Source organism: Macaca nemestrina, chromosome 2 (assembly GCF_043159975.1).
Source record: "Macaca nemestrina isolate mMacNem1 chromosome 2, mMacNem.hap1, whole genome shotgun sequence".
Taxonomy (NCBI): Eukaryota; Metazoa; Chordata; class Mammalia; order Primates; family Cercopithecidae; genus Macaca; species Macaca nemestrina.
The window spans coordinates 38,942,215-38,956,904 of NC_092126.1; the positions used below are offsets into that span (position 1 = coordinate 38,942,215).

Below are 14,690 nucleotides of genomic sequence, written 5' to 3' on the forward strand. Positions count from 1 at the left end.
CTCGGCTCACTGCAACCTCTGCCTCCTGGGTTCAAGCGATTCTCCCACCTCAGCCTCCCAAGTAGATGGGACAACAGGTGTGTGCCACCACGCTTGGGTAATTTTTATATTTTCAGTAGAGACGGGGTTTCACCATGTCGGCCAGGTTGGTCTTGAACTCCTGACCTCAAGTGATCCACCAGCCTCATCCTCCCAAAGAGCTGGGATTACAGGCGTGAGCCACTGTGCCCGGACCCATTCTTTAAAACATGATTGAACAGACAACATCTAAAATGTACAGATCAAGAAACAGAAATTTTGGTAGAAGTCTCCTGAAGAACTAAAACCAAAACAGTTAAAACTGCTTACTTCCGGGGGGTGGGCCTAAACAGGGGGAAGGGGGAATTAGGGTAACAGACTTAACTCTTTATTTAATACTTTGTGTACTATCTCATCCCCCAAACCCCTATCAACATGTCTATATTTTACTATCGAAATATAAAAAAGTAAAACACAGACATTTTCAACAGTGACTGGGAAAAGTTATAATTCAGTTTTTTGACATAAGATTTAAAGAATTTTTTCTGTGAGTAAATAATCAAAAGGTTTCATTTAAAACCATTAAATCTGGATATTGTTTCCAAGCTAAAGTCTACAGTCTATGTGAAGAAGTGATTAATAACAGTTTGGCAATTAGATTTTCAAAATCTCAAAAACATAGGTATGTTTCCACAATGTGAAATGCTAAAAGGCGAACAGCTCAAAAGGATCATCCTTTTAGTGCAAAGAAGAATTATCTCAATGAAGAAAAAAGAGAAATATCAAAACACTAAAGTACTGGAGCAGGCAGATTTCTTTTAAGTTCAGATTGAACTAATTATGTACAAAAGATGGAGGAAAAGCCACATAGCCATATATCAGAAGAGCAAATAGCTATTACAATACTCACAAAAAGGTTAGAGCCTATAATGAACAGAAGTGTCCCTGAAATGTTAAGGATGATAAAAATTCTGAATAAGACTTGCTTCTTGGAACCAATGAACTATTGTTAAAGGATTACCAGGAAAAACCAGAACTCAACACATTTTATGCCTCTTTATTTCCTGCTAAAGAGAAAACTATATAAAAAGGGTAGGATAAACACTTATAAAATGGAACTAACATCCAGGTTTAGTGAAGAGATAATGAAAGCATCAAGTTGTTCCAAACTGAATTAGTTTCCTAGGCCAGATGAATTGTGTCTTAACAAAATTTGTGGAGATTATGGAAACTTTGTGCTCTTTAAGAAATGGTAAAGAGGCCGGGCGCGGTGGCTCAAGCCTGTAATCCCAGCACTTTGGGAGGCCGAGACGGGCGGATCACGAGGTCAGGAGATCGAGACCATCCTGGCTAATACGGTGAAACCCCGTCTCTACTAAAAAATACAAAAAACTAGCCGGGTGAAGTGGCGGGTGCCTGTAGTCCCAGCTACTCGGGAGGCTGAGGCAGGAGAATGGCGTGAACCCGAGAGGAGGAGCTTGCAGTGAGCTGAGATCCGGCCACTGCACTCCAGCCTGGGTGACAGAGCAAGACTCCGTCTCAAAAAAAAAAAAAAAAAAGAAAAAAAAAAAAAAAAAGAAATGGTAAAGAATAGGAAAGATGCTAGAGGACAGAGAAAGATAATCATAGTTCTGATTTTCCAAAGGGAAAGAAGGTTATATGGAAAATTAACCCCTCCTCCACAAATGCCTGGGATCCACCCTAGATATTTCTCATTAGGTTGAGTGGGACCCAGGAACATGCAATTTGCAATAATGTTCCAGGTGACCAATGGAAAATCAGGATGAGGAATAACTATTCTGAACAATACCATCAGTGAGCTTGATGCTGAGCCTAAGATTACAGAATACATTATTAAATGTAATGCCTGTGAATATTTGGAAAGGAAATGGTCATTGGAAGCAAGCAGAAGTTTACTAACAGATCATGACATTTTCTTTTAGAAAGGTTCAACATGCAAATATCACAGTCTATTTGGATATCAATAATTAGTTTGACAAGCTCTTTCATGACTTCCTTGTGGACTAAGTAGAGAAAAATGAGCTGAAACAGGTAGGTATATTTATGCTGCTGTCTTGGCAAGGGCTTGTCTTCCTTCCCATGCTCATCTAGTAAGCTCCTATTCATCCATGCAACTCTGTTTACATATTAGCTTTAGGAATTCTTCTCTTGCTCTTCTCACTTAAGTGTCTATATTTGGTGTTAGGTTAGTAATTTATACATCTATCACAACAATAATCATGCTGAAGCTTTGTGGTCCAGTGAAAAGAGCTAAGCTTTGAAGTTAGACAAACCTAAAATAAAATCCCAGTTTCTGTTACTTTAATAGTTGTGTGTGACCTTGGAAGGTTTACCTCTTGATCCTTAGTTTCCTTATATGTAAATGATGATACTATTTCTTACATCACAGGGTTATTAGAAAGATCAATGATAATGTGAAAGTCTTAGAACAGTGTCTCAAATATAAATGGCATGAACACACGGCAGTCATTCATTATCAGTATGCTACATTATGTTTACATATTAGTTAACTCTTAATCTGTAAGCTCCTTAGTGCAGAAATCATGTCTTACTTAAACCTCTGGCTACCAGCACGTTACTCATCACACTACAATTGTTCAGCAAAATATGATAAATCAGCTACTATATCATAACTGGAATTGGACCATATCCAAACATGAAGACACAAGTAGATCAAATGGCACATACAAAATTCTAAATAGAGGCAAAAGAGAATATTCTCTGTGACACAAGAACAAGGCAAATACAGGAAAACTGAGAAGTATTTCCTCCCATCTGTGCCTGTCGGGCCACATCAAGAAGAGTTCTGAGCACTGCTTTTTCAGAGGGTCAGGAACAAAATGGAACTTATGAAAGTAGCTAAAAAGTATGTTCTTTCATATAAATGCTCGAACTCCTACTCAGTGGAACGGATATAATAGTACAGACTGATAAAAAGCTTATAGAAAAGAGAGAAACTTTATCATAAAATCATCCACATTACACAGGTGAAAAGCTGTCAATTTTAGCTTCTGTCCTCATCCTTTCAATTGCAAATTTCTCTGCCAGTTAGAGGAAGGAGAAAAATAAGAATATTTAACTATACCTTCATGTAGTGTTTGAAGATGTCTGCAGCTGCATGCATGTCAACAATGTCATAAATGATAAGTTTGCTGAAAGCAGCAAGTAGATTCCTTCTTTTATGTAAGGCCTCAATTTTATTAGCTTCATCTTCTTCATCACCCTCTAAACACAGATTATAAATTGGTTATGAATTCTGGTACTTTATCCACGTAAAACAATGCGGATATCTGTATAATTGAAAATTAGCTTAATATTATAACTTCACAAATAGTACAAATCAGTTTTAGATGGGACAAAAACTGTTACATTAATTATTTTAGGGTGCTGTATTTAGTTACTTATTTATCAAACACTAAATAGGTACTAAGGTTCCTATCTTCTTAGGAGATTACCATAGTAAAGACTGAATAAGAAAAGCAAACCATATGTAGTCTACCCTCCCTATCTGTGGATGCAGAACCCACAGATAGGGAGGGCTGACTATACTATACCATTTTATTTAAGAGATTTGGGCATCCATGGATTTTGGTATGAGTGGGAGTCCTCGAACCAATCCCCCACAATACTGAGGGACAGCTGTATAAAAAGATTGTTTTTCTGATACTTGTGTCAAAGCAATACTGTGAAATTATCTGTTTACCTTTAAAATGCTGTCTTTTCTTATTTCAATATTCCTTATGTGTTAATACATTTTCACAGAGAGAACACTTCTGAAAATTTTTAAGACACAGGGAAAAAGTTTTCTTTCAGAAAAATATTTAGGGAAGAAATGGAAATATGGATGAGTTAAATTTTCAGTGCTCATCCTAAACATGGTTACATTATCAACTGAGAAACAAAATATTTTGCAAACCATGTTATGCACATCAAAAAAAATTTTAAAGCCCTATCAAATACTTTCAAAACAAGTGTGTTTCTTTCTTAAATTTATAAGTTTCAGACTCTACTGGGTTTTCTATTTCTAATCCTAGAAAAAACATGCCAACAACACTCCAGATGATAACATTTGTTTCAGGCTCCGTACTGACCCTCTCCTGTCCTGGCCTGCCCTTATCTTCTTTTTTCTCTTCCTTACATGTATAGATTCATAAAAAGAATTTGCTGGCAGTCTCTCCTTTCTACTAGTCTTATTGTGAAGCATCAGTGGTTTGACAAGTGGACATTTTTTGCTTAAGACAAGTAGCAGGTAAATTTGTCTCTTGAGATGAAAACAGACTCTAAATAAACATACTGTTTTACAGACTAGTATTTTCCAAAATGTTCTAAAAGAACAGCTGAACAGTATCAAATAGATTTGTGGATCAAATATACTTCTTACATTATTTTACAGAGCTTAAATAATCTATTTCACAAATAACCTATTCTAAGTGACACTTATTTACAACTAATCATTAACAATTCAGTCTAATATTGCTAAGTTATCACTCTGCAGGCACAGCACAACTTTCACTAGTGAGGTTTAATAACACTTTTTCAGCATTTAATATCAAACAGTTATGTTTTGTTCATTTAAGTAATACATAATGACCACTTAGGAATAGAATGGAACCTGGATACTTTCCTTTAGAAAAAGTATGAACCCGGATATAGCCAATTAGAAACAACATCTATCCTACATACACATTTGTACATGTGGGAAATGACAAATGTACACTACTATTCATTACACCATAGTTTATAATAGTTGATGACTGGAAACTAGCCATATGTCAATTTATGTGAGATGGATTATACGTATTATGCTATATCTACATAAAGAAATGCTGTAGAGCTGTTAGAGAAAGAGCTCTTTATATAATGACAGGAAAAGATCTGAGGTACAATGTTAAAGGAGGGAGACTTCACTATGTACATTTTTATTCTTGTTGGTTTCTGAACTACTATTAACTTTTTTTTTAAATTTTAGTTTTTTTCTGTTTTGTAGAGACAAGGTCTCGCCATATTGCCCAGGCTGCTCTTGAACTTCTGGGTTCGAGCAATCCTCCTGCCTCGGTCTCCCAAAGTGCTAGGATTACTGGTGTCAGCCACTGCACCCAGCCAACTTTTTTAAAAGAAAGAAATCTCGATAATTTTTACAATTGAATTTGTTTCTTTTCTCCTATCTTTTGGGGTTGGTAAAACAAAATCAATATTGACAAGATGATAGCTACAAGTACCCATGCTCTGGTTCTCCTCGTCTTGGTCAATAAAAACGTGATCCATCACAAAACTGAGAAGTTCAGACTGGAGTCCAGTATCTGGATTAAACACCAAAGGCTGAAGGCCCTCTCTGCCACCTGTCATTAATTGATGGCTGAAAATCATCAGAAGATCACAGAGTAACATGAAAGCCTGGAATACAAAGGCAATTCATCAGCAAAATACTACACAAATGTAACTACAAGTCAACATTAATGAAAACATATGAAATTAAAACATAGTTTAATAGCAATACCATAATATAAATTTTAAGTATTTAAATTCCAAATATTTAGTTACAATTTCCAAATTTAATAAAATTACTTTTTCTCACTAAACACTTGTCTTATTTAAGACTTTTCCCAAATATAACCTATTTCTTTTACTCTGCTTTATCAACTCAAAAACAGCTCATTAAGATAGTTTGACTTGAACTTTTAAAAAATGAGTTTAAGGCCGGGCGCAGTGGCTCACGCCTGTAATCCCAGCACTTTGGGAGGCCGAGGCGGGCGGATCACAAGGTCAGGAGATCGAGACCATGGTGAAACCCCGTCTCTACTAAAAATATAAAAAATTAGCCGGGCGCGGTTGTGGGCGCCTGTAGTCCCAGCTACTCGGGAGGCTGAGGCAGGAGAATGGCGTGAACCCGGGAGGCGGAGCTTGCAGTGAGCCGAGATCGCGCCACTGCACTCCAGCCTGGGCTGGGCGACAGAGCGAGACTCCGTCTCAAAAACAAAAACAAAAACAAAAACAAACAAAAAAAATGAGTTTAAGCAAGATGTTGATCACAGGTCAAAAGAACAAAATGAGTTTAACTCAACTCTGGAAATACAAAATTGATATAACAGATTATAACAAAGATTAGAAATCAATTGTATACTGCTTAATCAAATTAGCATAAAATTTGAAACTCTAATTCAACATAGTATAATGAATACTTCTAAAAATTCTGATGTTAAAAAATTCTGTCAGTGTACTACTGCACATTGATGTTTCCGTCAACAATGGACTGCATATACATGATGGTGGATCCCATAAGCTTGTAATGGAGCTGAAAAATTCCTATCACCTAGTGATGTAGTAGCTACATAACCCTGTGGTGCAACACATTACTCACAAGTTTGTTGTGATGTTGTTTGTGGTGATGCTGGTGTATTATGATGCCAGTCGTATAATAGCATAGCATATACAACTTGTGTATAGAACTTAATGCTTGAGGATAATGAATATGTTGTCAGCATATGTATTTACTATACTATACTAATTACTATACTATACTATACTATACTATACTATACTGTATTGTACTATTCTACACTTTTAATCATGATTTTGGAGTGTACTCCTACTTATGAAAAAAGTTAACTGTGAAACATCCTCAGGCAGGTCCTTCAGGAGGTACTCCAGAAGAATGCATTGTTATCATAGGATAGGACAGCTCCATGCAAAATACTGCCACTGAAGACATTCCAATGAGACGTGTGGGAGGTGGAAGACACTGATACTGGTAATTATGACACTTTGTAGGCCTAGGCTAATGTGTGTGTTTCTTTTCTTTTCTTTTTAAAGATAGCGTCCTGCTCTGTCACCCAGGCTTGCTGGGAATGAAGTTTTTGGTGTCACACAAAAAAAGAATTAACATGAGAACAAATGATGAAACAAATGAACAATGAAAGTAAAGGCGAGCTTTACTTTCTGCAGAAAGGGTGCTACTCAATAACTGTCCAGTCACGAGAGCACACTCTACCCTCCTACCCAAAGGAGACTGACACGTCTACCCTACTGCTGTGTCCAGTTTCCATTGGCTGGAATAGGACCTCACATTTTACACTTTACCCGACTGGCTATTAGTTTAAAACTTTCTCAATTAGGTAAGGGGGATAGAACAAAGAAAGAAAAGGAAGTTGCCCAGGGATAGTTAAGCATCTCCAAATAAGGAATGGCATGCACTATGGGCTGGAGCTTGTCTAGTTCTGTCCAGGCATGCTGGAGCAAGCTAAGGCAGCTGATTGAGAACACACACACACACATACACACACACACACACACTGGATAGCAATCTTATAGTAAGAAATTGTGATTAAGAACACACACACACACACACACACACACACACACACAGGATAGCAATCTTATAGTAAGAAATTGTGACTTTTTATAATCTTTGAAGAACTTTCCCATTTCTCACAGGCTGGAGTGCAGTGACACGATCTCGGCTTACTGCAACCTCTGCCTCCTGGGTTCAGGCCATTCTCTTGTCTTAGCCTTTCAAGTTGTTAGGACTACAGGTGCATGCCACAACACCCAGCTAATTTTTTTGTATTTTTAGTAGAGATGGGGTTTCAACATATTGGTCAGTCTGGTCTCGAACTCCTGACCTCAGATGATCCACCCACCTCAGTCTCCTAAAGTGCTGGGATTACAGGTATGAGCCACCACGCCTGGCCTGTTTCTTATTTTTTAACAAAAATGTTTTTTTTTTTTTTTAAATTAAATAGGCTGGATGCAGCGGTTCACACCTGTTAATACGAGCACTTTGGGAGGCTGAGATAGGTGGATTTCTTGAGGCCAGGAGTTTGAGACTAGCTTGGCAACATGGTGAAACCCTGTCTCTACTAAAAAATACAAAAATTAGCCAGGCATGGTAGCCACACGCCTGTAATCCCAATTATGTTCAGAGGCTGAGGCATGAGAATCATTTGAACCCAGGAGACAGAGGATGTGGTGAGCCAAGATCACACCACTGCCCTCCAGCCTGGGTGACAAAGTGAGACTCTGTCTTAAAAAATAAATTAAAAGAAAGCTTCTAGAATAAGGATATACGAAAAAAAATATTTTGATCAGGCGCGATGGCTCACACCTGTAATCCTGGCATTTTGGGAGGCCAAGGTGGGCAGATCACCTGAGGTCAGGAGTTCGAGACCAGCCTGACCAAAATGGAGAAACCCCATCTCTACTAAAAATACAAAATTAACCAGGTGTGGTGGTTCATGCCTGTAATCCCAGCTATTAGGGAGGCTGAGGCAGGAGAATCGCTTGAATCTGGGAGGTGGAGGATGGGGTGAGCCAAGATTGTGCCACTGCACTCCAGCCTGGGCAACAAGAGCAAAACTCTGTCTCAAAAAAAAAAAATTTTTTTTTTGTACAGCTGTTTAATGTGTTGTGTGTTAGGTATTATTACAAAAGAGTTTAAAAGTTAAAAAAATTAAAAAGTTTATAAAGCAAAATAATTACAGTATGATAAGGTTAATTAATTATTGAAGAAAGAAAAACATTTTTTTGTTGTTGAGACGGAATCTCCCTCTTTCGCCCAGGCTGGAGTGCAGTGGCTAGATCTCGGCTCACTGCAAGCTCCCTACCTCCTGGGTTTACGCCATCCTCCTGCCTCAGCCTCCCGAGTAGCTGGGACTACAGGTGCCCTCCACCACACCTGGCTAATTTTGTTTTTGTATTTTTAGTAGAGACAGGGTTTCACCATGTTAGCCAGGATTGTCTCGATCTCCTGACCTCGTGATCCATCTGCCTCGGCCTCCCAAAGTGCTGGGATTACAGGTATGAGCCACCACGCCCAGCCAAGAAAAACATTTTAATTAATTTAGTGTAGTCTAAGTGTACGGTACATATAGAGTCTACAGTGGTGTATAGTAATGTCTTGGGCCTTCCTATTCATTCACCAATCACTCACTCACTCATTCACTCACTCAATCACTCAGAGCTACTTCCATTCCTATGGTAAGTGTACCATTTTAAAATCTTTTATACTGTATTTTAGATATGTTTAGATACATAAATACCCATTGTATTATAATTATTTATAGTACTCAGTATAGTATTATACAGTACAGGATCGTAGCCTAAGAGGAATAGGCTATACCATACAGCAATGGCATGTGGTAGGCAATACTATTTGTTTATGTAAATATACTCTTATGATGGTCATACAATGATGAAATTGCCTAACAACACATTTCTCAGAATGTATCCCTGTTGTTCAGTGGTGCATGACTGTATTAGAAAACCATTAATATAAAAACCAGTATCTAATAAGGCCTACAAACAAATTTAATTATATAAAGAAACTGAATACATTTGTACACATTATAGGTATGGTGCCAAATTTGCCCTGTTTAATGAATTGAGTGAAATAAATGGGTCTGATCAGTTTGTTACAATGGAAAGATTTTGTTGTGGGATAATTGAGGGCTCTGAAACCTCCCAACAATCACTAACACTGCCCCCTCCAAAGTTGATTTCTATGGGAAAACACAATTTTGGCATTTAGTTTGGAATGCCTGTATATCTGGTTGTCCAACTGCAGCAAGAGTCTTGGCAATTCGCGCCCTGACAGCACAACCATGAAATATACTAAGGTATTTAGAAAGAGCCATTTGAAAAAAGGGGAGCATAAAGAGAATCCAGGGGAAATACTTTTTAACCAGAAGGCCATAGTTTTGGACATCACCAAGCAGGTATGATGCAGAAACACTGGATTTGGGGTTTAAATGGCAGAGCTAGGCCGGGTGCAGTGGCTCACACCTGTAATCCCAGTACTTTGGAAGGCCGAGGCAGGTGGATCATGAGGTCAGGAGTTTGAGACCAGCCTGGCCAACATAGTGAAACCCGTCTCTACTAAAAATACAAAAAAATTAGCCAGGTGTGGTGGTGGGCACCTGTAATCCCAGCTACTTGGGAGGCTGAGACAGGAGAATTGCTTGAACTTGAGAGGTGGAGGTTGCAGTGAGCTGAGTTTGCGCCACTGCACACCAGCCCAGGCGACAGTGGGAGACTCCGTCTCAAAATAAAATAAAAAGTTAAAAAATAAAAATAAAAAAAATAAAAATAATAAAATAAAAGGCAGAGCTGGGTATTTCTCCACAGCATAAGTAGTCTTCTGAATATTTAAAGAATAAGGTTTAGGGAAGACCATCTCTGTTTCCATTTTAAGTTAAATGCTGATAACTCAATAAAGATACTTGTCACTATTTGTAAGAAGAGATAGCAAAGGATAAGTAATACGGTACTCTTTCACCAGATTAACTGACTCTAGCCCAATATCCAAATAAGAAATAGTATGGAAAATACACATTCTGTTTTACACAAATGTACTCCCCAATACAACAGTCTATTTAAAAAATAGTTTACAAAATCACATCATGGAAACAGTATTTCCCTGGCCCACCCTGACCCTCTTTGGGCAATGCCCCTCTGCAAGAAATGAGGAATCTATTAGACCAATAGGATATGTCCACCTGCTTACCAAACCCCACTTCTACGCCACTGTCCAAGTATAGGGACTCAGAGACTCCTTGCCCTAACAGTCCTGAGCCTGTTGTCTGAGCCTGCAAAGGCCTCTTCTTTAGGCATACTGCAGACCCAATGTACATATTACTAGGCCTCTGGGTGGTCAATGGGCAGCTGTTTGGGCAGGTGGTATGGACAGAGTTTCAATGCGGGGCTAAAGTGTTGGCATGCATGTGTTAGAAACTCTAACTGGTGTGGGAAGGAGCTGAAGGTAAGATGATAAAAGGGTATGTCATATGTCAGCTCCCCAGACACTCAATATTCTGTGTAGAATTTATTTTTTTTCTTTTCTGAGACACAGTTTCGCTCTTTTTGCCCAGGCTGGAGTGCAATGGCATGATCTCGGCTCACTGCAACCTCCATCTCCCGGGTTCAAGAGATTCTCCTGCCTCAGTCTCCCAAGTAGCTGCGATTACAGGTGCCTGCCACCATGCCTGGCTAATTTTTTTGGTATTTTCAGTAGAGATGGGGTTTCACCACGTTGGCCAGGATAGTCTTGATCTCTTGACCTCGTGATCCACCAGCCTTGGCCTCCCAAAGTGCTGGGATTATAGGCGTGAGCCACTGCACCGGGCCATTCTGGTGTAGAATTCTTCGGAGTCAAAAAGTCTACATTTCAACCTGCCCTTCCAGCTGATGACAATATACTTGTGAAAGTAAAAGGAAAGAATGTATATTATATAATAAGTTTGTTAGCTTGCTTTATAACATAAATATTCACACATCTACAGTCTTGTTCTAGGTCCAGTAAATGTTAGGAATGAACATGTGTACTAAGAACTGCCATAAAAAAATTGTATCTTTTTTTTTTTTTTCCCTGAGACGGAGTCTCACTCTGTCGCCCAGGTTGGAGTGCACTGGCGCAATCTTGGCTCACTGCAAGCTCTGCCTCCCAGGTTCACGCCATTCTCCTGCTTCAGCCTCCTGGGTAGCTGGGACAACAGGCGCCCGCCACCACGCCCAGCTAATTTTTTTTGTATATTTAGTAGAGACGGGGTTTCACACTGTTAACCAGGATGGTCTCGATCTCCTGACCTCATGATCCGCCCGCCTCGGCCTCCCAAAGTGCTGGGATTACAGGCGTGAGCCACCGCGCCCGGCAAAAATTGTATCTTCTTAATGTTCATTACTGTATTTGAGTTGATTTTATTGAGAGCTCTTACTGATAATTTCTTACCTGTTCTTTCACTGGAGTATTAACATTAGACAGGCACTGCTGGCAAACAGCCAAAAAGGATTTCACTGTTTTCCTCAATACCAACAAATCCTCCTGTAAGACACATTCAAATTTGCAAGAATGAATTACAGGATCACAGAAAACTGATCTAGAAGAAACAATAAGTGGAAAATAGCAAAACTGGTTTATTCTCAAGGAAATTCATATAACCAAATTTAATGTTGGGAACCATTTAATGTATTCATTTCTTAGTTATCTGTCCCAATAGAAGGGGCAGTGACACTGACACTCTGAAACAGTTAGAGTTAGCTATGGAATACTCAGTATGATTGCTTTCAACAAATTTCCTTTATAAATATGGTTTACTTAGGTTGATTAAGATTGTTAGTCATTCCTGTGACACACATTACTGCTAGTAAAGTGAGGCGGCAGAGCAGCACACTGAAAAAACTCAATTAGGCAACAAATGTGTACTGAATTTATCTTATATTCTCTTATATCTCAGCACTCTGCAAAATGTCAGGGGAAGAAAGATAAATGTAAGACAGTGCCATGCCCTCAAATAGTTAACATTCTAGCAGACAGACCAATTACGGAGATGAAGTTATTGTATTAACTCTAACTGTAGCAAAGTTGGAGAAATCTTCATAGGAGGATGGGCTTTAATCTAAGGTTGGATGGGTAAACAGATTTAATTAGATGGCCACATAAGATTCCATAAGGAACATTTGAAAAGTCCAAAAGGAAATTTCAAGTCGGGTGCAGTGGCTCATGCCTGTAATCCCAGTGATTTGGGAGGCCCAGGTGAGAGGATTGCTTGAATCCAAGAGTTTGAGACCAGTGTGGGCAACACAGAAAATTCACTGCACATGGTGGAGAATGCCTGTAGTCCCAGTTACTGGGGACGCTGAGGTAGGAAGATCACTTGAGCCCATGGGGTCGAGGCTGAAGTGAGACATAATTGTGCCACTGCATTTTAGCCTGGGTGACAGAGCAAGACCTTGTCTTAACATTTTTTAAATTTATCGAGTGCCTACAACCCACCAGGCACTGGTTTAAGGGCTTACTATTATATAGTTTAGTATTTATATTGATCCTAAGAAACAGTAATTATTAGCAAGGGGTTGAAACTAGGACTATCTGATATAAGAGCTCACATTCTTCTCACTGACTAATGAGTAAGACACATGCAAATACCAACATTTAAAACAGCAATGAAGACTAATTATCTGAGCAAAGGCTAATGTAGAAACACTTAAAAAGTACTCAACTAAAACTCTTTAAGCTACTCTATTTTATACAGATGACAGCACTGAGTCTTTTTGGGGATCTTTACATCCCAAATAATGACACTTCAAAAATTACATACATATTTCCTTTTGCTAACATGAGGGTAGTATGTGTAAGAAGGAGCAAGTTTATCTTGTGCACAGCAGTAAAAAGGACACCCTCTTGAGAACTTTTCATGTTTCTGCAGATAAATATCTAATAACTAAACTTCAACGTTCCTGAAACTTCTTTAATTTTAAACATTCAAAATACATTGAAGGAAACAGATGAGGGAACAGGCAACTACAATATAGTGTAAGGAGTGCTATGGTAGGAGAAGACATGGGCCCCATGTTGGAAAACTTAAGTCAGAGTCAAAAGTAGTCATGAAAGAGTTCCCAAAGAAGATAACATGTAAGCTGAGTCCTGAAGGAGAAAAATAATCTAGCTACAGAAAAAGGTATTCCAGGTAATGCATAGATATTCAAAAGTGCAGAGGTGGCTAGGTGCGGTGGCTCACGCCTGTAATCCCAGCACTTTGGGAGGCTGAGATGGCCAGATCACCTGAGGTCAGGAGTTCAAGACCAGTCTGGCCAACACGATGAAACCCCGTCTCAACTAAAAATACAAAAATTAGCCGGGTGTGGTGGTGCATGCCTGTAATCCCAGCTACTGGGGAGGCTGAGGCAGGAGAATGGCTTGAACCTGGGAGGTGGAGGTTGCAGTGAGCCGAGATTGCACCACTGCACTCCAGCCTGGGCAACAGAGCAAGACTCTATCTCAAAAACAAAAAAACAAAAACCAAAAAAAAAAGTGCAGAGGTGCTTTTGAGGAACTGTTAATTTATTGTAGTGTAGCTGGGGTATAAATAGGGAAGACAGCAGCAAGAAAAAAAAGCTAAAGGGGAATAAAACCATTTGCATTTACATAGAAGACCATTTAAAATATCAGTTAAGTCATTTGGATATTGTCCTGCTGGCAATAAGGAACTACTGAAGAAGGATTTTTAGCATGAGAGTGCTAAAATTTTGTGTAAATGACTCATTCTAAACACAATGGAGAATGATGTCCAATAGGTCAGTTAGAGTAGTCACATCTTTCATTGAGAGCTTACATGCACCACATACTGTGTTCCCAGGACTATAAATTTACATTTCATCATCACTCTACAAAGTAAATTGCAATATTCCTGTTTTACAGACAAGAAAACTGATATTCACAGCACCCATAGATGCTAAGTGACAGAGCAAGGATCTAAACATGGGACTCCCTGACTCTAAAGTCCATGTTCTTAATCATTACTGTGTATTTTATTGCATATTAATAAAGGCCATACGAATTTTTTTTTTTTTTTTTTTTTTTGAGATGGAGTCTCGCTCTGTCACCCAGGTTGGAGTGCAGTGGTACAATCTCGGCTCACTGCAGCCTCCGCCTCCAGGGTTCGAGCAATTCTGCTGCCTCAGCCTCCCGAGTAGCTGGGACTACAGGTGCGCACTGCCATGCCTGGCTAATTTTTATATTTTTAGTAGATAAGGGGTTTCACCATGTTGGCCAAATGGTCTTGATCTCCTGACCTCGTGATCAGCCAATCTCGGCCTCACAAAATGCTGGGATTACAGGTGTGAGCCACTGTGCCCAGCCAGGGATAATTTAGAATGAGGGC

At 39.1% G+C, this 14,690-nt stretch overlaps 1 protein-coding gene across 7 annotated transcripts in view; it reads right to left on the reverse strand.

Annotated features, from left to right (window-relative positions):
- Window positions 1-14,690, reverse strand: part of LOC105469915 (STAG1 cohesin complex component) — a 404,557-nt gene that overhangs the window by 28,099 nt on the left and 361,768 nt on the right. For 6 of the 7 annotated variants that reach the window (XM_011721505.2, XM_071090954.1, XM_071090957.1 and 3 more), the window contains 3 exons: window positions 11,759-11,851; window positions 5,259-5,433; window positions 3,125-3,264 (listed from right to left, as the gene is read on the reverse strand). In XM_011721505.2, the coding sequence (XP_011719807.1) occupies window positions 3,125-3,264; window positions 5,259-5,433; window positions 11,759-11,851 (408 nt within the window). The remainder of the gene's footprint in view (window positions 1-3,124; window positions 3,265-5,258; window positions 5,434-11,758; window positions 11,852-14,690) is intronic. The other variant, XM_071090955.1, reaches the window with a different exon arrangement.